Genomic DNA, 24,466 nt, shown 5'->3' on the forward strand with positions numbered 1-24,466 from the left:
TGTCCGTCGGATTCTTTTCCACCGGCTGTAGATGTGGAAACAACACCTCCCATGATTCCGCAAAATCATCAAGCTACGCCTTTGTTTTGAATAAGCGACCTCTAGTGGCAAAAAATTACATATTGTGCCTTTAAGAAATCTTCAATGACAAAATATGATTGGAAAAATTGTATTTCATTCGACTGAAAGTCACAAAATGCAAAGTAACGCAGGTGCAGGTGATAGAGTAATTGGTCAGTTATTTTGAAAATTAATTGAGTAAAAATCGGATAATATTTTCAAAATAGACCTAAGTATAATAGGACAATAATAATTGGTTTACATAAAGCAAGTTATTTTATGGTGTTATTGAACAACACTGGTTAAATATATAATATATTATACATAATATTATAAACAATCAACTTATGTACATTATGTATTGTAACAAATGCCTGCAGAGGGCACTACTGGCCTAGTGATTGTTACCCTTTACAGCAGAACAAATCCTTGTTTAAAGATGCCGAAGAACATGTTTTTAAAAGATGTGATATAAGTCTAAGGTGTCCCCTGAATGTGTCTGTGAAGTTTCAGCTCAAAATACCCCATAGATTTTTTTTTTATTAATTTTTTTATATGCCTATTTTGGGGCATCATTAAAAATGCGCCGATTCAGGGTGTGCGGCCCCTTTAATTCTCGTGCTCCACGCCCCAAGAGCTCGCGCTTGCCTTAAACAACATAAACAAAGTTCACACAGCTAATATAACCCTCAAACGGATCTTTACAAAGTGTTCGTCATGCATGCTGCATGCATGGATCGGATCATGTGAGTATAGTATTTATTTGGATGTTTACATTTGATTCTGAATGAGTTTGATAGTGCTCCGTGGCTAAAGCTAACATTACACACTATTGGAGAGATTTATAAAGAATGAAGTTGTGTTTATGAATTAGACAGACAAGTGTTTAAAAATGAAAATAACGACAGTCTTGTCTCCGTAAGAAACACAGTAAGAAACGATGGTAACTTTAACCACATGTAACAGTACATTAGCAACATGCTAACGAAACATTTAGAAAGACAATTTACAAATATCACTAAAAATATCATGGATCATGTCAGTTATTATTGCTCCATCTGCCATTTTTCGCTTTTGTTCTTGCTTGCTTACCTAGTCTGATGATTCAGCTGTGCACAGATCCAGACGTTAATACTGGCTGCCCTTGTGTAATGCCTTGAACATGGGCTGGCATATGCAAATATTGGGGTGATACATATTAATGATCCTGACTGTTACGTAACAGTTGGTGTTATGTTGAGATTCGCCTGTTCTTCGGAGGTCTTTTAAACAAATGAGATTTACATAAGAAGGAGGAAACAATGGAGTTTGAGACTCACTGTATGTCATTTCCATGTACTGAACTCTTGTTATTCAACTATGCCGAGGTAAATTCAATTTTTGAATCTAGGGCACCTTTAATATTGGCCAAACAACATTTAATTCAAATGTCCACTTAAAGGTGCAGTAGGTGATTTGGCAAAATGCTAACTTTAGCATTGAAAGTGTACATCCTGTCCAAAGCCACGCCTCCTCCAAAACACATGAACGCGCACGACCAGAGACAACGTTTTTAGATTAAATCATCTGTCTTTACAGTACAGTGAATAACAGTACTACAATAACCATAAAGTAAACAACTTTTTAAAAACGGAATTAGATGCAGCAAACCGTTGGATTTAACAATATAATTTAAAAATTATAAATTATAAATTATATAATTTTTAAACAACCCAGCAATTTTTAGTGTTAAATTAAAATAAATAAATTAAAAAATAAAAATATTTTGTCCTGTGATCATTAATTGACATAAAAAAACCCATGAACATGCAAATGTATTGTTAAATTATTGAAATAACTGAAATCTCTTAAATATTTAAAGTCATAGGGGTTTGACTGTCAAAAAAAAGTTTGAATCCCTGCTTTAATTAATGGAAATGGTAATTAGGGTGTCAAAACCAAAAAGTAGGTAAACCTCAAATAGAATATTGTAAAATTATCCTAGTAGTGAGTAACTGGGGCTTTTTTAAACATTAGAAGCAGTGCATTTTCTAATTAATAGCAGTGAACTTAAATCAAGTTACTTGATTATGCATCATGATGTTAGAGTGCGCTATAGAAAAAGTTTTTTGGACACATTGGCGCTTCAGGCCGTTAATGAGTTGGAATCCTCCGATGGCGTTCTGTGGCAGCGTTGAGCTGAACTCTGAGCTCTTTCAGCCCAATATAATGAGCATTTAAATGTCCTGCCACCCTGCTCGAATCAGGCCTGAACCGCTGGTTAAACGCTGCCAGTGGGGTTAATTGGGACGGCTGACCTTTAGACGCCTGTTACCCAACCAGTGATATCTTTGTTCTGGGTATATTGGGCTGTGCGGTTCTCGGAGGCGAAACTGTGCGAGTGTTTCCTTGGAGGGATTTTTTTCATGTTCTGCTCTATTTGCTGATAATAATGGAGACAGACAGCTGGTCCAGTAGGAAACGGTGTCACACAAACTGTCTACATTAATTCTGCTTCCCAAACATTCCCGAATACCATTTGCAGCAATGACATGAAATAACAGTGCCGGCTCGAGCTCTCTGGACAGTGTTTAAATCACAATGCTTTTCCATTTTCAGAGATTTATGGGAAGGTTGTCCAGGCGCACAGAAGACGGATGTGCGTTTGTACAGCAGAACATGCACACGTCTCTTCGCACAGACACGCCCTGCTGTAAGAACATGAATATTTCAGCATGTGCAGTTTTAAGAGTCGTTGCGCTTATGTAAAGGCATCATGTCAGAGTCCACACCCTCCTCACAAACACACCAGCTTCAGGAGACACACGGACATGTGCGACATCTAACATGCTTCCTCGTGTCTGGGTCACATTTCACACATATAACAAATTATATTTTGCATAAGGAAATCAAAGCTTGTTTTATGACCATTGAGATTTTTTTTTCAAACACATTTTCCCCGAAAGTCTCATTACTTTAATGGAAAAGAAAATCTAAATTGATTTAAAAAATATTATATTGATTATATTTTACTTTCTCATTATTCTGTTTCATTACTGCTTTTTTTTTTTTTTTTTTTTTTTTTTTTACATTTTATCTAAAATTACAATGTAGTTTTTAAAAAAATTACAATTTGAAAATAAATTGTTTTATTTATTTTATTTTATTTTTCAAGTTCTGTCATGAAAATCTAGATGGTGCAGGCTGATAGGTCCTTAACTCAATCTGCTTGCAATCACATCATTCTCTATAGGACACAGCTGATTGGTTCCTGCTGTATTAATAGCAAATGAGCTCACCGCTCAACCGTCAAATACTTGGTCAGCTTTTGCTGTAGCAATTTTTAGTGCACTTTCAGAAATCCTACACCTTCCCCAGCTCTACCTGTATAAATATGTTATGGGTAAATCATTTTAATGCTATATTGTACAGCAACAGCATGTCTTACTTGTTCACAGCAGCATGTCATGTATGTATTGGCAGTAGCAAATCTCGTACTTGATTTGCAGCAGCAGCAGCAATAACAGCAGCAAGAAATGTCAGCGACAGCAACAGCGGCAGCAATAACAGCAGCAGAAATATCAGCAACAGAAATAACAACAGCAGAAATATCAGCAGCAACAATATTAGCAGCAGCAATAACAGCAGCAGAAATATCAGCAGCAACAATATTAGCAGCAGCAATAACAACAGCAGAAATATCAGCAGCAACAATATTAGCAGAAGCAGAAATATCAGCAGCAACAATATTAGCAGCAGCAATAACAGCAGAAATATCAGCAGCAATAACAACAGCAGAAATATCAGCAGCAACAATATTGGCAGCAGCAGAAATATCAGCAGCAACAATATTAGCAGCAGCAATAACAACAGCAGAAATATCAGCAGCAACAATATTAGCAGCAGCAATAACAACAGCAGAAATATCAGCAGCAATAACAACAGCAGAAATATCAGCAGCAATATCAACAGCAGAAATATCAGCAGCAACAATATTAGCAGCAGCAATAACAACAGCAGAAATATCAGCAGCAATAACAACAGCAGAAATATCAGCAGCAACAATATTAGCAGCAGCAATAACAACAGCAGAAATATCAGCAGCAATAACAACAGCAGAAATATCAGCAGCAATATCAACAGCAGAAATATCAGCAGCAACAATATTAGCAGCAGCAATAACAACAGCAGAAATATCAGCAGCAACAATATTAGCAGCAGCAATAACAACAGCAGAAATATCAGCAGCAATAACAACAGCAGAAATATCAGCAGCAACAATATTAGCAGCAGCAATAACAACAGCAGAAATATCAGCAGCAACAATATTAGCAGCAGCAATAACAACAGCAGAAATATCAGCAGCAACAATATTAGCAGCAGCAGAAATATCAGCAGCAACAATATTAGCAGCAGCAATAACAACAGCAGAAATATCAGCAGCAACAATATTAGCAGCAGCAATAACAGCAGAAGAAATATCAGCAGCAATAACAACAGCAGAAATATCAGCAGCAATATCAACAGCAGAAATATCAGCAGCAACAATATTAGCAGCAGCAATAACAACAGCAGAAATATCAGCAGCAATAACAACAGCAGAAATATCAGCAGCAATAACAACAGCAGAAATATCAGCAGCAACAATATTAGCAGCAGCAATAACAACAGCAGAAATATCAGCAGCAATAACAACAGCAGAAATATCAGCAGCAATATCAACAGCAGAAATATCAGCAGCAACAATATTAGCAGCAGCAATAACAACAGCAGAAATATCAGCAGCAATAACAACAGCAGAAATATCAGCAGCAATAACAACAGCAGAAATATCAGCAGCAATATCAACAGCAGAAATATCAGCAGCAACAATATTAGCAGCAGCAATAACAACAGCAGAAATATCAGCAGCAATAACAACAGCAGAAATATCAGCAGCAATAACAGCAGAAGAAATATCAGCAGCAGAAATATCAGCAGCAGCAATAACAACAGCAGAAATATCAGCAGCAATATCAGCAGCAGAAATATCAGCAGCAACAATATTAGCAGCAGCAATATCAACAGCAGAAATATCAGCAGCAACAATATTAGCAGCAGCAATAACAGCAGAAGAAATATCAGCAGCAGAAATATCAGCAGCAATATCAACAGCAGAAATATCAGCAGCAACAATATTAACAGCAGCAATAACAGCAGAAGAAATATCAGCAGCAGAAATATCAGCAGCAGAAATATCAGCAGCAATATCAACAGCAGAAATATCAGCAGCAACAATATTAGCAGCAGCAATAACAACAGCAGAAATATCAGCAGCAACAATATTAGCAGCAGCAATAACAGCAGAAGAAATATCAGCAGCAGAAATATCAGCAGCAATATCAACAGCAGAAATATCAGCAGCAATATCAGCAGCAGAAATATCAGCAGCAACAATATTAGCAGCAGCAATATCAACAGCAGAAATATCAGCAGCAATATCAGCAGCACAAATATCAGCAGCAACAATATTAGCAGCAGCAATAACAACAGCAGCAATAACAACAGCAGAAATATCAGCAGCAACAATATTAGCAGCAGCAGAAATATCAGCAGCAACAATATTAGCAGCAGCAATAACAACAGCAGAAATATCAGCAGCAATAACAACAGCAGAAATATCAGCAGCAATATCAACAGCAGAAATATCAGCAGCAACAATATTAGCAGCAGCAATATCAACAGCAGAAATATCAGCAGCAACAATATTAGCAGCAGCAATAACAACAGCAGAAATATCAGCAGCAACAATATTAGCAGCAGCAATAACAACAGCAGCAATAACAACAGCAGAAATATCAGCAGCAACAATATTAGCAGCAGCAGAAATATCAGCAGCAACAATATTAGCAGCAGCAATAACAACAGCAGAAATATCAGCAGCAACAATATTAGCAGCAGCAATAACAACAGCAGAAATATCAGCAGCAATATCAGCAGCAGAAATATCAGCAGCAATATCAACAGCAGAAATATCAGCAGCAACAATATTAGCAGCAGCAATAACAACAGCAGAAATATCAGCAGCAACAATATTAGCAGCAGCAATAACAACAGCAGCAATAACAACAGCAGAAATATCAGCAGCAATAACAGCAGAAGAAATATCAGCAGCAGAAATATCAGCAGCAGCAATAACAACAGCAGAAATATCAGCAGCAACAATATTAGCAGCAGCAGAAATATCAGCAGCAACAATATTAGCAGCAGCAATAACAACAGCAGAAATATCAGCAGCAACAATATTAGCAGCAGCAATAACAACAGCAGAAATATCAGCAGCAATAACAACAGCAGAAATATCAGCAGCAATATCAACAGCAGAAATATCAGCAGCAACAATATTAGCAGCAGCAATAACAACAGCAGAAATATCAGCAGCAATAACAACAGCAGAAATATCAGCAGCAACAATATTAGCAGCAGCAATATCAACAGCAGAAATATCAGCAGCAACAATATTAGCAGCAGCAATAACAACAGCAGAAATATCAGCAGCAACAATATTAGCAGCAGCAATAACAGCAGAAATATCAGCAGCAACAATATTAGCAGCAATATCAACAGCAGAAATATCAGCAGCAACAATATTAGCAGCAGCAATAACAACAGCAGAAATATCAGCAGCAATAACAACAGCAGAAATATCAGCAGCAATATCAACAGCAGAAATATCAGCAGCAACAATATTAGCAGCAGCAATATCAACAGCAGAAATATCAGCAGCAACAATATTAGCAGCAGCAATAACAACAGCAGAAATATCAGCAGCAACAATATTAGCAGCAGCAATAACAACAGCAGAAATATCAGCAGCAATATCAGCAGCAGAAATATCAGCAGCAATATCAGCAGCAGAAATATCAGCAGCAATAACAACAGCAGAAATATCAGCAGCAACAATATTAGCAGCAGCAATAACAGCAGAAATATCAGCAGCAACAATATTAGCAGCAATATCAACAGCAGAAATATCAGCAGCAACAATATTAGCAGCAGCAATAACAACAGCAGAAATATCAGCAGCAATAACAACAGCAGAAATATCAGCAGCAATATCAACAGCAGAAATATCAGCAGCAACAATATTAGCAGCAGCAATATCAACAGCAGAAATATCAGCAGCAACAATATTAGCAGCAGCAATAACAACAGCAGAAATATCAGCAGCAACAATATTAGCAGCAGCAATATCAACAGCAGAAATATCAGCAGCAACAATATTAGCAGCAGCAATAACAACAGCAGAAATATCAGCAGCAACAATATTAGCAGCAGCAGAAATATCAGCAGCAACAATATTAGCAGCAGCAATAACAGCAGAAATATCAGCAGCAACAATATTAGCAGCAGCAATAACAGCAGAAATATCAGCAGCAACAATATTAGCAGCAGCAATAACAGCAGAAGAAATATCAGCAGCAGAAATATCAGCGACAATATCAACAGCAGCAATATCAGCAGCAGAAATATCAGCAACAATATCAGCAGCAGAAATATCAGCAGCAACAATATTAGCAGCAGCAATAACAACAGCAGAAATATCAGCAGCAATAACAACAGCAGCAATAACAACAGCAGCAATAACAATATTTTAATCACAAATAACAGCAATAAATTTGTCAATTTATTATTATATATTATATGTTCATTATAATATATCATTTGTTATTTCTTTTGGTGTGAAATACTATCTGGAAAGTCCTCTGCAGTCCCAACATCAAAATAAATGTGACACTGAATAATCATGATGGGTGGAGGTTAAGATGAGTGGAGGAATCAGCAGCATCCAGCAGCTCTAATGTGCTCATGAAGCAGCGTGATCCGCAGACGCATGAAAGAGAAGATGGAGTGAACTGAAGCATTAGAGGAGAGGAAGCCTGCGTGACTCATTTATTAATCGTGTTGATCAAGAACGCCTGCGGTCACAAAACTTTCACTGCCACTCAGAAATAATAAGTGCTAATGCTCAAATATAGAGTTGGAGCACAAAATCACCCATTTTTACTGTAGTACCATGAGTATTTGAAATTCACTTTTTAAGAGTCATATTAAAAGAGTCATATTTTTTTTCTGGTCCAGCAGATGAAAATGGTGCATCTGATCACTTAGTAACAGCACACCTCTCCTGAACAAAACATGGGATCAGAGGAATCATTCATGTCTGGAGCACAAACGCTGCAGGACGATGAACCCACGATGCCTGTTGCCAGCAGTTTAAAATATCATTCATTATGAAGTGGTCAGCAGTCTCACGGGAGTCATTAGATTGGATGATTTCTCTGCTTGGTCAAATGAACTGTATTTCATTTGACCAAGAATATGAATCCATTTAGAAAGACCATTATCCCTCATGTTCTCGTCATCTTTACACACGGCTGAAGTTAAACACCTTCCATGACCATGAAATCATCAAACCTTTATATCATATTGATCTGAATCTCAAAAGATTCATTACAATGCTCAGTTCATGTAAATTAATGATTCGCATATCAATTTAATGATTCACAGTTAAAGTACTTACTGACTAGCTGATTCATTTGAACTCCGGTATCATCTTTTTTTTAGGCAAAATATGTATAGTTACAACAAACTCATGAAACATTGCACACACGTCAGAAGTGGTGAAAATTTACATCTGATTTGGGTTTCAGAATTAGGTGTGGCAAAATGGCCTACAAAATTTAAATTAAATGCCCTTTGTGCTACGTTCACACACAGGTATGAAATTCGCCATGTCACATGTCACACAACAGCCTACAAAACAGCCTACCTACAAAAATGTCCCTGGGTGCAAATTCTGAAAACCCAACAGGAACTGAGATATTTAGAATTTTTGCAGTTTTTGCCATTTCCAGATGTATTTTAATGAACTCCTCCTAGAGCTTTTTTTCAGAAAAGTTCCCATCGTTTCTTACTGTATTCATGGAGACAAGAGCCGTCACTATTTTCATTTTTAAACACTTGCAGTCTGTATAATTCATAAACACAACTTATAAATCTCTCCAACAGTGTGTAATGTTAGCTTTAGCCACGGAGCACTATCAAACTCATTCAGAATCAAATGTAAACATCCAAATAAACACCATACTCACATGATCTGACGCATGCATGCAGTATGCATGATGAACATCATGTAAAGATCCATTTGAGGGTTATATTAGCTGTGTGAACTTTATAAATGCACTGTATTATAGTCGAGAGCTCAGGAGGGCAGGGAGCGAGAGATTTAAAGGGGACGCAGCCTGAATCGGTGCATAATTAATGATGCCCCAAAATAGGCAGTTAAAAAAATTAATTAAAAATAATCTATGGGGTATTTTGAGCTGAAACTTCACAGACACATTCAGGGGACACCTTAGACTTATATTACATCTTGTGAAAGAATGTTCTAGGGCACCTTTAAGTGTTTACAATGAGATTATGTGGTTTTTATAATCAATTAACACTGCTTTTGTCATTTTTTACAAGATGGACAAAATTTGTTACCAAAAAAGTAATTCGGTTTAACCAAAATTTCGGTTTTACCGAATGACACTTTTGGTTATACCGAATGACGATATTTTCAAACAATGCTAACAGGCTGATATCTAGCAAAAGGACAATCAAACATTTTATATTTAGTACAAGATTTTAAAATATTACAACATTTTCCATGTTTTATAGCGGTTGAACCGAATGACCTGATGTTTCAGGACATGCGTATGATCACGTGAAAACATGAATTTTTCAAATAGTTAAAAGAGACTTAGTTGATTTGCTTCATGAACGTGTTCCTTTGCAGGAGTCTGAATGATGTCACATCCTGTCACATGATATTGACAACATGACTTGATCCAAAATGGCCCCTTTATATCAGTTACTCCGAATGACATCAATGAAATTAATTTTTCCAGACATTCTTTCTCATAACAAAACAATGACTTCTACACATAATTTTAATATCATTTTGCACTATGTTGATATATGATGATATAAAATCATGCCAGAATAAAAAATATACACATTTATTACATTTCAATCACAAATGAAATGGCTGTATTGGCCTTTGGACGGTTAAACCGAATGACCTTTTGACACTTCAACATCTTTAAAATACCTTTTATATGTCGCAAAATATAACTAAAACCTTTTGGATTCAGTAAAAGAGATCTAGTTGTACTACTTTACATACTTTGGATGTCATATCTTTGTTTTTTATTATTATTAAGGACAAAAACATTTGTTGACTATAGCTTACTAGGGTGTCTTGTCTGTAGCAGAAGATAACTAGAAATAGTTTAAATTAGGAGTAGCTTGTAGTTTGAGATGTTACAGTTTTCAATTCACTTTCTAGCAACTATTTAGAACATCTTAGCAACGCCCTAGCAACAACCCATAACCCCCTAGCATCACAGTGTTTTCTTCAGAAAAAGTAAAAATCTTCTTTATGTTATTAATATTTTGTGAAGTGTTTGTGTTGTTTTGTTTCATGAACCTGCTTGTTTAACATTGCATGAGGCGTTTCATAAGCACTGAAGGTCACAGGAGGAAACTGGTTGAATCATTTGAAATTTCACAATTGTGTAATTGCCTGAAGGAGGTATTTTTGCTATTTTGTTGCTCTCATTATTTTGGGGATTGACTCATTTCCTTTCCGTGCTCCTCTTGACCTGACCCGAGGCTGAGACACTGGTTTAATATCTGTGCTTCCTCTTCTCTCAATGCTGCTCTTCAACATCAACATACAATGTTTTCTTTCTTCCCAAGTCGGAAGATCTCGGAGCGTGTTCTCAGTTCGAGGCCAGCCGGAACGCCCGGAACATGATGCCCAGTGCGAGCTGTGGCGTCTTCCCAGAGTTCACGCTCCGCAAACCGTCCTCGGAGACGGACATCGAGAACTGGGCATCCAAACACTTCAACAAGCACACCCAGGTACACATAATCACAAAAACATGGATTTTAACCCAATAAAGTCCTTCTGTCGTCTGATTGATAGTTTAGACTTTTTAGCAAGTAAAAGGCCTCTTGCTTCATGTGTCTTTTTGCTGTGAAATCTTTACTGATTTTGATCAAGTAAACGTAAGTATAACTTTGATATTGTGAGTATCTAATATGATCATCAGGCTTTTGAGGAAGGTCAATCATCATTGCATTGCATTATATGTTTAAAAACTATACAGAGCTTTGATCATAAAACTAATAATTTAAATATTATCTTACTGAGACATATTATTGGCAGATATTTATATGTATTTTATGTGAGTAGTCTGCTATACTGTTATAAAGATCTCATTGATTTACATTACCTTCATTTTTGTCCATATAAATATCATCATTTGCACCAAATATTTGCTCAGTTTGGGCTTCTGAATTAAATTAAGTTCCTCTTCGTGTATGAGCGCCATATTCTCACTATATGAGCCAAAAAAGTTTCAAATATGATACAAAACATGCAAAGTTTTTTTTTTTTTTTATTTAGATTTAAAAAAAATTGATTTGTCTGACCATTATTTCATGTCAGGTGTGACACCACTCCACTTTCATTTTAATGTACAGCATTCAAGGTATTTATAAGTATATTAATGATACTAAAATAACACTTGGTGTAAATTATTTCATTTTTAAGTGAACTTCGATTAAAGTCAAAGTTGCGCTAGTCTTTTCTTCCCTATTGTGACGTATATGGGCCATTCTACAGAATTGGATCAAAATCACACATCTTGGAAAAAAAAAAGTATTTTTCAACAAATTTTGTATGTATGCAAATTTATTATCCAAGCTACACATTTCTAGTAATTGTGCAGTTAATTTTCATATTGTATTTTCAGAAAGTTTTGGAATATTTTTCCTCTCCCCAAATTTGTCACTACCGAAACACAATCATAAATAATTTAATCAGAAGGGTTATACTGACCTATTAAGAATTTGTTTACATCTACCTCGTAAATATATTTTTTGCTATTTTATTAAAAACGTTTTCACAGGTAAATCAATAACAATTACAATTTTAACAATATTTCAAGTGTAATTTATGAGATTTGTTGTATTTTGAATCCAATCTTTCTTTGTAAAAGTCATAAAGTTTATCATACTGATTTCAAAGTGAAGGATTCATTAGTTTGAATAAACACTATCATAACATCTTAGTTGATCATTCAATATACTTTATTTTTGACAAAACATCCATGTTTCAGTCCTGACTGCACAGTTTCGGTATTTACAGTAATGTGTTGGTACTGACCACATCACATGACACAATTTAACTCTCATACTAAAACACTAATGATTTACATAATAAAACATACTAAAATTCTAACGATTTGCATAACTGTACTAAAATTTTTGTTTATTTTCCCCAAATAAATGATTATGTGTTCCCTTTTGTCACTACCGAAACATGTGGTGAAGTTTCGGTAGTGACAATTTTAGATACTTTTGAGTCTAACTCAAAGATGTTAATCAGCACATGGTTAGCTAGCACAGTTCTGAACAGATGTACACACATAAAAACTACATTTAATGGAATAACACTCAAAAAAGTTTGCTTAATTGCTTAAAAAGGTGTTTGGTAGTGCCGTTCCTTAAAGTTACACACAGATTTTCAGACTTTTAAACACATTTAATTCAGAATGATGATCAATCTGCTGTGAAAGAGAGGCTGTGAGAGGGAGGGACAGAGGAATATTTCCTGATCAAAAATGTAGTGTGTTAAAATTAGTCTCAGACAAAATCAAAATGGACTAAAACACACACTGTTTCGGTAGTGACATGAAAAAATTGGACATGTTGGAATTTTATTTTATTTTTTTTATACAAAGTTTCATGATTTGAAAATAAATATAATTTTTTTTTTTAACTTCACTTAAAAAAAAAATATATATATATATATATATATATATACAGTACAGTCCAAAAGTTTGGAACCACTAAGATTTTTAATGTTTTTAAAAGAAGTTTCATCTGCTCACCAAGGCTACATTTATTTAATTAAAAATACAGTAAAAAACAGTAATATTGTGAAATATTATTACAATTTAAAATAACTGTGTACTATTTAAATATATTTGACAAAGTAATTTATTCCTGTGATCAAAGCTGAATTTTCAGCACCATTACTCCAGTCTTCAGTGTCACATGATCCTTCAGAAATCATTCTAATATGCTGATTTGCTGCTCAAGAAACATTTATGATTATTTTCAATGTTGAAAACAGTTGTGTACTTTTTTTTTTCAGGATTCCTTGATGAATAGAAAGTTCAAAAGAACAGCATTTATCTGAAATACAAAGCTTCTGTAGCATTATACACTACCGTTCAAAAGTTTGGGGTCAGTAAGAAATTTTATTTTTATTTTTTTTTAAAGAAATTAAAGAAATGAATACTTTTATTCAGCAGGGATGCATTAAATCAATCAAAAGTGGCAGTAAAGACATTTATAATGTTACAAAAGATTAGATTTCAGATAAACACTGTTCTTTTAAACTTTCTATTCATCAAATAATCCTGAAAAAAAATATTGTACACAAATATTTTGTACAATTGTACACATTAAATGTTTCTTGAGCAGCAGATCAGCATATTAGAATGATTTCTGAAGGATCATGTGACACTGAAGACTGGAGTAATGATGCAGAAAATTCAGCTTTGCATCACAGGAATAAATTACACTTTACTATATATTCACATAGAAAACTGCTGATTTAAATTGTAATAATAATTCACAATATTACTGTTTTTACTGTATTTATAATTAAATAAATGTAGCCTTGGTGAGCAGACGAAACTTCTTTTAAAAACATTTAAAATCTTAGTGGTTCCAAACTTTTGGACTGTACTGTATATAGTTTTAAAAACAACAATGAAAAAAATTGCAAAAATTATTTCAATATCATTTTCACAAGTTGAAATTTAAGGGTTATGGTTCAGGACAGCCAACTCCCAATTGAAAGTACTCAATAAATGATGATTTTATATATATTAAACTTACTGATATTTTAAATATTATTGTGGAATTCAATAGATAATTGAAGGATCTTAATAAACATCTGAAATTTGAATACTTAAATGCTTTTTAAATGTGTTTTATGGTTGTGGGACAGCAGTTCTGTAGAATGGACCATATCCGAGTGAAACAAGAACAAATGTTGGGCGGGGCTTGATTCTGTCCGTGGGGAATTGATTGGATGGTTGTGGTTTGCTATTGGTGGATCTCGTGGTTGCCCCGCCCTCATCATCAGAGAAGAGGAGGAGTTATTTTTATTCAAGATTACGAGGAACATGAATTTAACAAAAATAATGATAATTATTTACTGCAATATTCCATAAAAACAACAATTGTCTTTTATTTATTTAACCTCTCCTCTTGTCATCCAGGGTCTGTTCAGGAGGAAAGTCTCCATCGCCAACATGCTGGCCTGGAGCAGCGAACCCATCAAGAAGCCCATGATCGTGACTTCCGACCGAACCGTCAAGCGCGAGGCCGTGGAGCTCTTCAAACTGATCCAGACCTTCATGGGCGACCGGCGGGGCAAAGGAGACCCTCTGTCGGTGGCTCTGGAGGTGGCCGTGAGGGGCTGGAGCTGTCAGGGCCTGAGGGACGAGCTTTACATCCAGCTGTGCAGACAAACCACGGAGAACTTCCGCTACGACAGCCTTCAGAGAGGCTGGGAGCTCATGGCCATCTGTCTGGCCTTCTTCCCCCCGACGCCTCGCTTCCACAACTACCTGGAGGGCTACATCTACAGACACATGGACCCGCTGAACGACACCAAGGGTGAGCTTCACATCACATGATAAATCTGGGCTTAAAGGGATAGTTCACCCAAAAATCATCACAAAGAGAGTGTTTGACTTGCAGTTACTGATGTCTGCTTGTGTTTCTGTGTTGCAGGAGTGGCGATAAGCAGCTATGCTAAATACTGTTACCGTAAACTCCAGAAAGCTGCGCTCACCGGAGCCAAGAAGGTGTGTGTCTTTTGAGATGTGCGTTTGCAGTGTTGCCACGTCCACTAATTATAAGTGCTGTTCTAGGATTAGTTCCCTTTACACTCTAAAAAATGCTGGGTTAAAAACAACCCAAGTTGGGTTGAAAATGGACAAACCCAGCGATTGGGTTGTTTTAACCCAGCGGTTGGGTTAAATGTTTGCCCAACCTGCTGGGTAGTTTTTATTTAAACCAACTATTGTTTAAAAATTGCTATATGGCTATCTTAAAATGAACCCAAAATAGTTGGGAAATTAAAAACCAGATGCAATTAGAGACAACAATAATAGACAAAAGGTGAATGTTTATTCATAAGCTTTAATAAATGTAATAGTTTAATAGTTTATTAATATAAATGTATTAATAAGCAATTTAATAAATGTTTAATAAATATTCATTGAACATTAATAAATGTTAATTTTCAAGATATTTTGGGTTCATTTTAATTAAGCAATACAGTAATTTTTAAACAATAGTTGAGTTAAATAAAACTACCCAGCAGGTTGGGCAAACATTTAACCCAACTGCTGGGTTAAAACAACCCAATCACTGGGTTTGTCCATATTTAACCCAACTTGGGTTGTTTTTAAGCCAGCATTTTTTAGAGTGTAGAATGAATATTTCCTGATCATTTACTCACCTCCATGTCATCTAGGATGTTTATGCCTTTCTTTCTTCAGTGGAAAAGAAATTCCATGATTTTTCTCCATATAGTGGACTTTACTGTGGTTCAACGGGTCCAAATGTCAGTTTCAGTGCAGCTTCAAAGAGCTCTACATGATCCCAGACGAGGAATAAGAGTCTTATCTAGAGAAACCATCGCTCATTTTCTAAAAAAAATAAGAAATTATATACTTTTTAACCACAAATGCTCGTCTTGCACTGCTCCACGCATGACGTAATCATGTTGGAAAGGTCAAAGCAGACGTGCAAAGACTACATCAAACAGCCTTTACAAAAAAAGGTAAAACAGTGATGTTGGACATTTTGAAGTTGGAGGAGAAAATGAGACCGCGGTACTTCCATGACCTTTCCAACATGATTACATCATGCGTGGCACATCTCAGAGCAGTGCAAGATGAGCATTTGTGGTTAAAAAGTATATACATTTTATTTTTTTTAGAAAATGAGCTAGATAAGACTCTTATTCCTCGTCTGGGATCATGTAGAGCTCTTTGAAGCTGCACTGAAACCCAGTGAAGTCCACTATATGGAGAAAAATCCTGAAATCATTTCTTTTCGACTGAAGAAAGAAAGACATGAACATCTTTGATGACATGAGGGTGAGTAAATGATCAACTAATCCTTTAAGCTTGGCTCATACAGCGATCGAGTTTATGGCGTTATTAAAGTGGGAATCGCAATATTTTCATCATAAAGCACTTCCATTTATTTCGTTTTCATCTGCTCTAAAAAATAAAACATTGGTTTAACCAAAAAAAAATATGTTAACGTTTTCCACTAGAATTTTTAACTTAAGCCAATTGGGAGAATTACATTAATTCAAAGTAATATTTTGAGTTGATCCAACATAATGTTTTAAGTAAGGTGAAGACGTTTTTTTGCCACAATAAAAATGTATTTCTAAGTAACATGAACTTAATAATTGTCAACATGAATGCAACTATTTAAATTGATCCAACATCATGTCTTAAGAAAGGTGAAGAAGCTTTTTGGACACAATAAAACTGCAAGTAACATGATCTTACCAAGCACCGCTTGTCACCATGATGGTACACTCTAAAAAATGCTGGGTTAAAAACAACCCAAGTTGGGTTGAAAATGGACAAACCCAGTGATTGGGTTGTTTTAATCCAACTGTTGGGTTAAATGTTTGCCCAACCTGCCGGGTAGTTTTATTTAACCCAACTATTGTTTGAAAATGACTATATGGCTGACTTAAAATGAATCTAAAATGAGATTAAAATGTTCATTAATTAATAAATGTTAATTTTCAAGATATTTTTGGTTCATTTTAAGTAAGCAATACTGTAATTTTTAAACAATCAATATTTTGTTATTAATATTTTGACAATATTATTTTAAAACTAATAATATGAATTTTAAATATTATTCGTAATAAATGTAATCAGTGACAATATTATTTTAAAAGTAGAAATGAATACATTTATTGAATTTAAAACATTTAAAATATATGCAGTAAAAATATTATTTATTTTATTATTATTTTGACATTATTATTTTAAAACTTACAATATAAATTAAGTATTTTGTTTACTCAATAAATGTTATCAATAATCAGGTTCTTTAACATGAATTTGAAAATTTTTATTTATATTTTTTTATTAGTGACTATTTTAAAACTTATAATGAATAAACTTAATGAATTTAAAATATTTAATTATTTTGTATTTAAGTAAATAAATATTTATTTGTTTTGTAAATAAATATTTAAGTATTTATTTTTGCATGCAGTCAGTGAAAATAGTGAATGTAATCAATATTATTTCATTAATATTTTGACAATATTATTTTAAAACTTATAATATGAATTTAAAAATATTTTTTTAAATAAATGTAATCAGTGATATTTTAAAACTTATTAAATGAATTTAAAATATTTTTTCTTAATACATGTAATCAGTGACAATATTATTTAAAAACGTACAAAATTAATTTGAAGTATTTTTTTCTGAAGTGACAATATTATTTTAAAATTTATGATGAATAATTTTTAATATGTAAAATGTATGCAGTTGGTGAAAATCTGAATGTAATCAATATTATTTTATAATTTTGACAATATTATTTTAAAACTAATAATATGAATTTAAAATATTTAAAATGTATGGGACAAACCCAGTGATTGGGTTGTTTTAACCCAACTGTTGGGTTAAATGTTTGCCCAACCTGCCGGGTAGTTTTATTTAACCCAACTATTGTTTGAAAATGACTATATGGCTGACTTAAAATGAATCTAAAATGAAATTAAAATGTTAATTTATTAATAAATGTTATTTTTCAAGATATTTTGGGTTCATTTTAAGTAAGCAATACTGTAATTTTCAAACAATAATATTTTGTCATTAATATTTTGACAATATTATTTTAAAACTAATAATATGAATTTTAAATATTATTCTTAATAAATGTAATCATTGACAATATTATTTTAAAAGTACAAATGAATAAATTTATTGAATTTAAAACATTTAAAATATATGCAGTAAAATATTTTTTATTATTATTTTGACATTATTATTTTAAAACTTACAATATAAATTAAGTATTTAGTTTACTCAATAAATGTTATCAATAATCAGGTTCTTTAACATGAATTTGAAAATTTGTATTTATATTTTTTTATTAGTGACTATTTTACAACTTATAATGAATAAACTTAATGAATTTAAAATATTTAATTAAAGTATTATTAATTAATTTAAGTAAATAAATATTTTAGTTTTTATTTTTGCATGCAGTCAGTGAAAATAGTGAATGTAATCAATATTATTTCATTAATATTTTGACAATATTTTTTTAAAACTTATAATATGAATTTAAAAATATTTTTTTAAATAAATGTAATCAGTGATATTTTAAAACTTATTAAATTAATTTAAAATATTTTTTCTTAATACATGAAGGCTTGCACCGCTTTCCCTGTGATTTCTTGCACCGCCCATACAGAAGAAATAAATCTTATTCGTTAAGATATATATTTTTTACATGCAATTTGCAAGTACGCTCAAAATTTTGGTGTATAAACAGTTTTCACTCAGAATTTGCTAAATTTCACAAACAATTACAAAGAAACGGCAAATAACACATTGAATTAAACATGATCTGAAATACTATTTTCTTGTAAAAGTTGTAATACTTTCTTTTTTATTCAAATTTCCATCAGAAATTGCTAGTAAATTTCACAAATACTTTCAAAGAAACTGCAAGTAACATTAAATTGAATGTGCCATTTTGTAGTAGAAAGACTGAAATACTATTTTCTACACTCCAATAATCCTTGTTTTATTTACAACTTCTGAAAAATAATTTTTTACACTGTAAATTGTTTATGATGGTGTTCCGCCTCTCGGTCTGATTCATATTGACTGTGTTTCGGCTGTGATTGTATCAGATGGGTTTGCACCGTATGTGCTAATTGGCCGTGAAGTGGTGGGAGGGCCTGGTATTTAACATTTTTTAATTAACATTCAGTTTCCAGAATTTGCCTATTGCCCTGGAGACGTCGCCATGACAACGAGCGCAGTGTCTTAAACAGGCTTGTGATGATTTACACGCTGACCGCATTGTTGCGTGATGGAGTGTCATCGCACCTGTGTGCCGGGATCTTCCTGATGCGTTCTTGGGTTTATATTCCTGCGCGTGAAAGACGCCGGTGTGCGTATGTGTGAAAGTTTGAATCGCATGATGCCAGTCGCCCGTGGAGATTCCAGTCGGTGAAAACGCTAGTAAAAGGGAAATGTGTGTGTTTGCCAGACGCCCAGCAGGGTAAAGCTTGAATTGATGGCTCTGTTCCAAACCTACATAGGCATCATTTGCATGCTCATAAAGACAGCAGCGCATTTTACCTTCTTTTGGCCAGATAGTAATGCAGGGTTCATATCCAGTATGCAAAACTATGGAATTTGATTTTTAGTCATTTCCAGGTCTGGATAAGTATGGACAAATTAAAAAAAATATATATATATTTGTGTTTCCAGACTGATGTCTAAAATCAAGAATTTCTAAAAATAAATTTAGTGTTCAGAGTGTTTTTAATGGCGTTTAAAGCGGACGGCAAATGTTTATTGATCATTTTAACACGACTGAGTGAATACAAGATGTGCATTTTGTTTTTTTATTATGCAAATAAATGATTTCCTCTGTAAATTTATAGTAGAGCAAACATTATTATATACTGGAATATCCTGCTATTATTTTGAAAATAATATTTTCTAAATGAATGTAATCAGTAACAATATTATTTTAAAATTAGAAATAGATTTATTGAATTTAAAATATATGCAGTAAAAATATTATTTATTTTATTATTATTTTGACAATATTATTTTAAAACTTACAATAGAAATTAAGTATTTTGTTTACTAAATAAATCATTAATTAATCATTAATCAGATTCTTTTAAAACTTATAAAATTAATTTGTTTTGTTAAAAATGTTATTTATATTTAATTTTTTTATTAGTGACTATTTTAAAACTTTAAAATATTTAAGTATTTTGTATTTAAGTAAATAAATATTTAAGTATTTATTTTCGTATGCATTCAGTGAAAATAGTGAATGTAATCAATATTATTTAATTAATATTTTGACAATACTATTTTAAAACTTATATGAATTTTAAATATTATTCTTAATAAATGTAATCAGTGACAATATTATTTTAAAACTTATAATATGAGTTTAAAAATATTTTTTCCAAATAAATGTAATCAGTGACAATATTATTTTAAAAGTAGAAATGAATAAATTTATTGAATTTAAAACATTTAAAATGCAGTAAAAATATTATTTATTTTATTATTATTTTGACAATATTATTTTAAAACTTATGAAATTAATTTAAAATATTTTTTCTTAATACATGTAGTCAGTGACAATATAATTTAAAAACGTACAAAATTAATTTGAAGTATTTTTTTCTGAAGTGACAATATTATTTAAAAATTTATAATGAATAAATTTAATGAATTTAAAATATTTAAAATGTATGCAGTTGGTGAAAATGTGAATGTAATCAATATTATTTTATCATTTTGACAATATAATTTTAAAACTTACAATCTGAATTTAAAATATTTAAAATGAATGCAGGAAGTTTAAAAGCGTATCAAACGTAATCCTGTTTTTTAGCATTGCAGGTTTAATAACTTGTCTGGGTTTGGTACAATATTCTGCCAATTATTTGGCAACAAAGCACCATACATTTCATACATTTGGAGAATGTAACGTACATGTTAACAGTTGGATTGATGGAAATTTCAGTCTGGAAAAGTATGGAACTTTGATATTTAAAATGTGTCACATGCATCCTTTGCAGAGACAGGAATCCCAGAATGCATTGTGATGAACTCACTAGATTTTGCTACAGAGCCACATGTACATTTTTTCTTATCTTGTCTGATTAGCACATTTTTCTTTTCTCTCTGTCCGCAGGGTTTGAACAAGCCCTCAATAGAGGAGATCGCTCACGCTCGCAACGCCATCTTTAGGCCCTCCATGTTCGGTTCGTCTCTGGAGGAAGTGATGGCGATGCAGAAGGACCGTTACCCTGATCGCCAGCTGCCGTGGGTTCAGACGCGTCTCTCAGAGGAAGTGCTCGGCTTGAACGGAGACCAGACTGAGGGCATCTTCAGGTCAGATATGCTCCGTTATTAAAGGGGACCTATAACGCTTCTTTCACACGATGTAATATAAGTCTCTGACAATGTGTCTGAAGTTTCAGCTCAAAATCCCCCACAGATCATTTATTATAGCTTGTCAAATTTGCCCTTATTTGGGTGTGAGCAAAAACACGCCGTTTTTGTGTGTGTCCCTTTAAATGCAAATGAGCTGCTGCTCCAGAAGAGGGCGGAGCTTTAACAGCTCAACAACAACAAAGCTGGAGAATCTCACGCAGCCAAAATGAGGAAAGTGTTCAGCCTTACATTGTTCAAACCGGAGTCGACACTGATGGAGAGAGTCCTTGAACTTTGAAAATTGAACTTTGAGCATCATAACTTTGCAGATGCTCAAACATCAACATTACACACTAACTGAAGTTAAGTGAAATCATAATTAAGACCCTTTTAAAGCTTTAATTGCTATATTTAATTGATTCCATGCAGTGGCTGAGAGACAAAAAATATCTATCATTATTTTTTAGCTTTTTGATCATGTGCAGGAAGCATCATTTTGAATCAAAGAGTCATTTGTTGTGAAGTAGATTCAAATTGTTTAATCCAAGAAGTAAAAATCTAGTTAAAAAGGAAAATGCAATAATTTCATTATTTTCTTTTATTATTATTTTATCATATACAAGTTTGGGCTCAGTAAGAATTTTATGGTTTTTGGAAAAGAAATTAACACTTCTATTCAGCAAAGACACATTAATTTGATCAAAAGTGACAGTAAAGCATTTATAATGTTACAAAAGATTCTATTTCAAATAAATGATGTTCTTTAGAACTTTTCGATCTTCTATTCTAAAAATGTATCACATAAATGTTTCATGAGCATCAAATCATCATATTAGAATGATTTCTGAAGGATCATGTGACACTGAAGACTGGAGTAATGATGCTGAAAATTCAGCTTTGATCACAGGAATAAATTATATTTTACTGTATATTCACATAGAAAACTGTTAATTTAAATTGTAAAAATATTTCACAATATTACTTGGTGAGCAGAGGAATCTTTCAAAAACATTAAAAAATCTTACCGAACCCCAAACTTCTGAGCGGTAGTGTATGTTTGTACTAAAACATTTAGTAAATGAAAAATGCCTTGTGGAGACCATGAATATTTTTGTGTGATAATGCGAAAATATAGTAGAATCAGAGTTTTGAATCGATTCATTCAAACAGACAATTTGAACGGATTCAAATTTTTTAACTGCATTTTTGCTTTACGCTATTAAACATCTCAGTCCTAACGCTCTTATACTCGTGAAATGAACCTAATGACACTAGGAAATTTAATTACCAAATAAAAAGTGCATTAAAATGACTGCAGTGGTCACAGTGCCTGCTAAATCATTGCAAATGTATTGTGAATTTTCAGCCCTAATTAACCCACATTGACCTGCATGAAGGCCATTAACCCACACAGAAGTTACTCATGAGATAATGTAAAACTGTGTGGTGGTGGTTGTAATTAATAAATCAGTCTTTGAGTTCTAACTAGACCTGGATCATTCAGTGTCGGTGTGTTTACTGAACTTCACTCCTGACTGTCGGGTTTTTCACGGTCGGCAGGTTTCGTTAGGACTAAACTTTGGCAACAAACTTTGATTGGAAGCAAAAAATTGAATAAAAGGACAAAGGTACAAGACTGAACTTAACGGCTTTAGCGATAGATAGTGAAAGAACTACAATCCCATGAAGCATTTCAAACAGCATAATGATGGCGACATTTTATGGATTGAGAAAACATATGCATATATATTCAAATATTTAAGTATTTTGAGAGCGTAGATCGATTACATCATTTGCTGTGCTTCATTTTCCTTGTTTCGACTCTCAGATTGGTGTTGTTGTCTGTACAGCATCATGGGTAATGTAGTTGTTCCCCACAAATTCCGGTGCAGGCTGACAGCTTCAGCAGACGTAAATACCATCAGTTTCTGTAGTTTTCAGTCACTATGTCCAAACTGCTGATATTTTGCTGAAGTGTAATGTGTGTTTGTGTGTCTCAGGGTGCCTGGAGACATTGATGAAGTAAACGCGCTGAAATTACAGGTGGACCAATGGAAGGTGCCGACCGGCCTGGAGGACCCACATATTCCAGGTATCCCACAATTCCTTTGTCTAATCTAATATAAGCCATTAAAATGGAAGATGCAGTGGATTCTGGGTAATATTTGCCCAAGTAATATACATGGTATAGCAAATTTCTCACAGAACTCTAGGGCCACGAGTCAACAGAGTTTTGTTCTGTCTAATAGGTGCTCAAAATTCATTGGCCGATGGTGGACATGTTTTTCAAGATATGCAAATGTCCTCATACACACATATTGCACATTGGAAAAAGACACTGCATGCCAATTTTCAAGTCAATCGGACAAATGGTTACGTAGTTATAGCTGTTTTCATGTTTTTTTGTGTTATAGCGCCCCCAAGTGGTAAAATCCCACAATTTGTTTACTGTGACCTCAGATTGAGCTCTTTCATATGTGTACCAAGTTTGGTGTAAATATCTCATTACATTAAAGAGTTACAGCCATTTTAGTAAAAGTGGCCCACTTCAAACGTTCCGGCGTCCCATTGCGACCGTGAATCGAAATTTCGACTTTTTTTTCCCGATAATTATTGGTATTCAGACTATTCCACTGGAAATAGTATACCATCTAAGCACCTTTGGCATACTGTGTTCAGCATACTAAAATTTGTGATGCACTAATTCTATTCTTACTACACTGTAGGATTTACTTTGAAACAATTTCCACTCAGAAATTGCTAGTAAATTTCACAAATAATGAAAGAAATGGCAAGTAACACACTGAATTAAACTTTACATTTTTATGTAGACAGACAAATAGTATTTCGAAAAATCATTTTTTTACAGATTATATAGTAAAAATAGAATTCATGTTGTCCTGTGGCTGAGAAATGAACCGTGTCGAATTCGTTCTCTGATTATTTGTGTTTGTTGTTTTGAGCGAGTTTTTCATGATGCATTATTGATAAAGATCCTCTGTTGCTGTTTCTGAATGCAGACAGCTGTTTGTAAATGGAACACG

General features: G+C 33.5%; 1 protein-coding gene across 1 annotated transcript in view; it reads left to right on the plus strand.

Moving 5' to 3' along the window:
- arhgap39 (Rho GTPase activating protein 39) overlaps positions 1–24,466 on the plus strand; it is a 69,226-nt gene that overhangs the window by 38,196 nt on the left and 6,564 nt on the right. The window contains exons 4-8 of the mRNA XM_067383327.1: positions 10,828–10,992; positions 14,433–14,832; positions 14,950–15,023; positions 21,181–21,380; positions 23,423–23,514. Of these exons, the coding sequence (XP_067239428.1) occupies positions 10,828–10,992; positions 14,433–14,832; positions 14,950–15,023; positions 21,181–21,380; positions 23,423–23,514 (931 nt within the window). The remainder of the gene's footprint in view (positions 1–10,827; positions 10,993–14,432; positions 14,833–14,949; positions 15,024–21,180; positions 21,381–23,422; positions 23,515–24,466) is intronic.

Source organism: Chanodichthys erythropterus, chromosome 4 (assembly GCF_024489055.1).
Source record: "Chanodichthys erythropterus isolate Z2021 chromosome 4, ASM2448905v1, whole genome shotgun sequence".
Taxonomy (NCBI): domain Eukaryota; kingdom Metazoa; phylum Chordata; class Actinopteri; order Cypriniformes; family Xenocyprididae; genus Chanodichthys; species Chanodichthys erythropterus.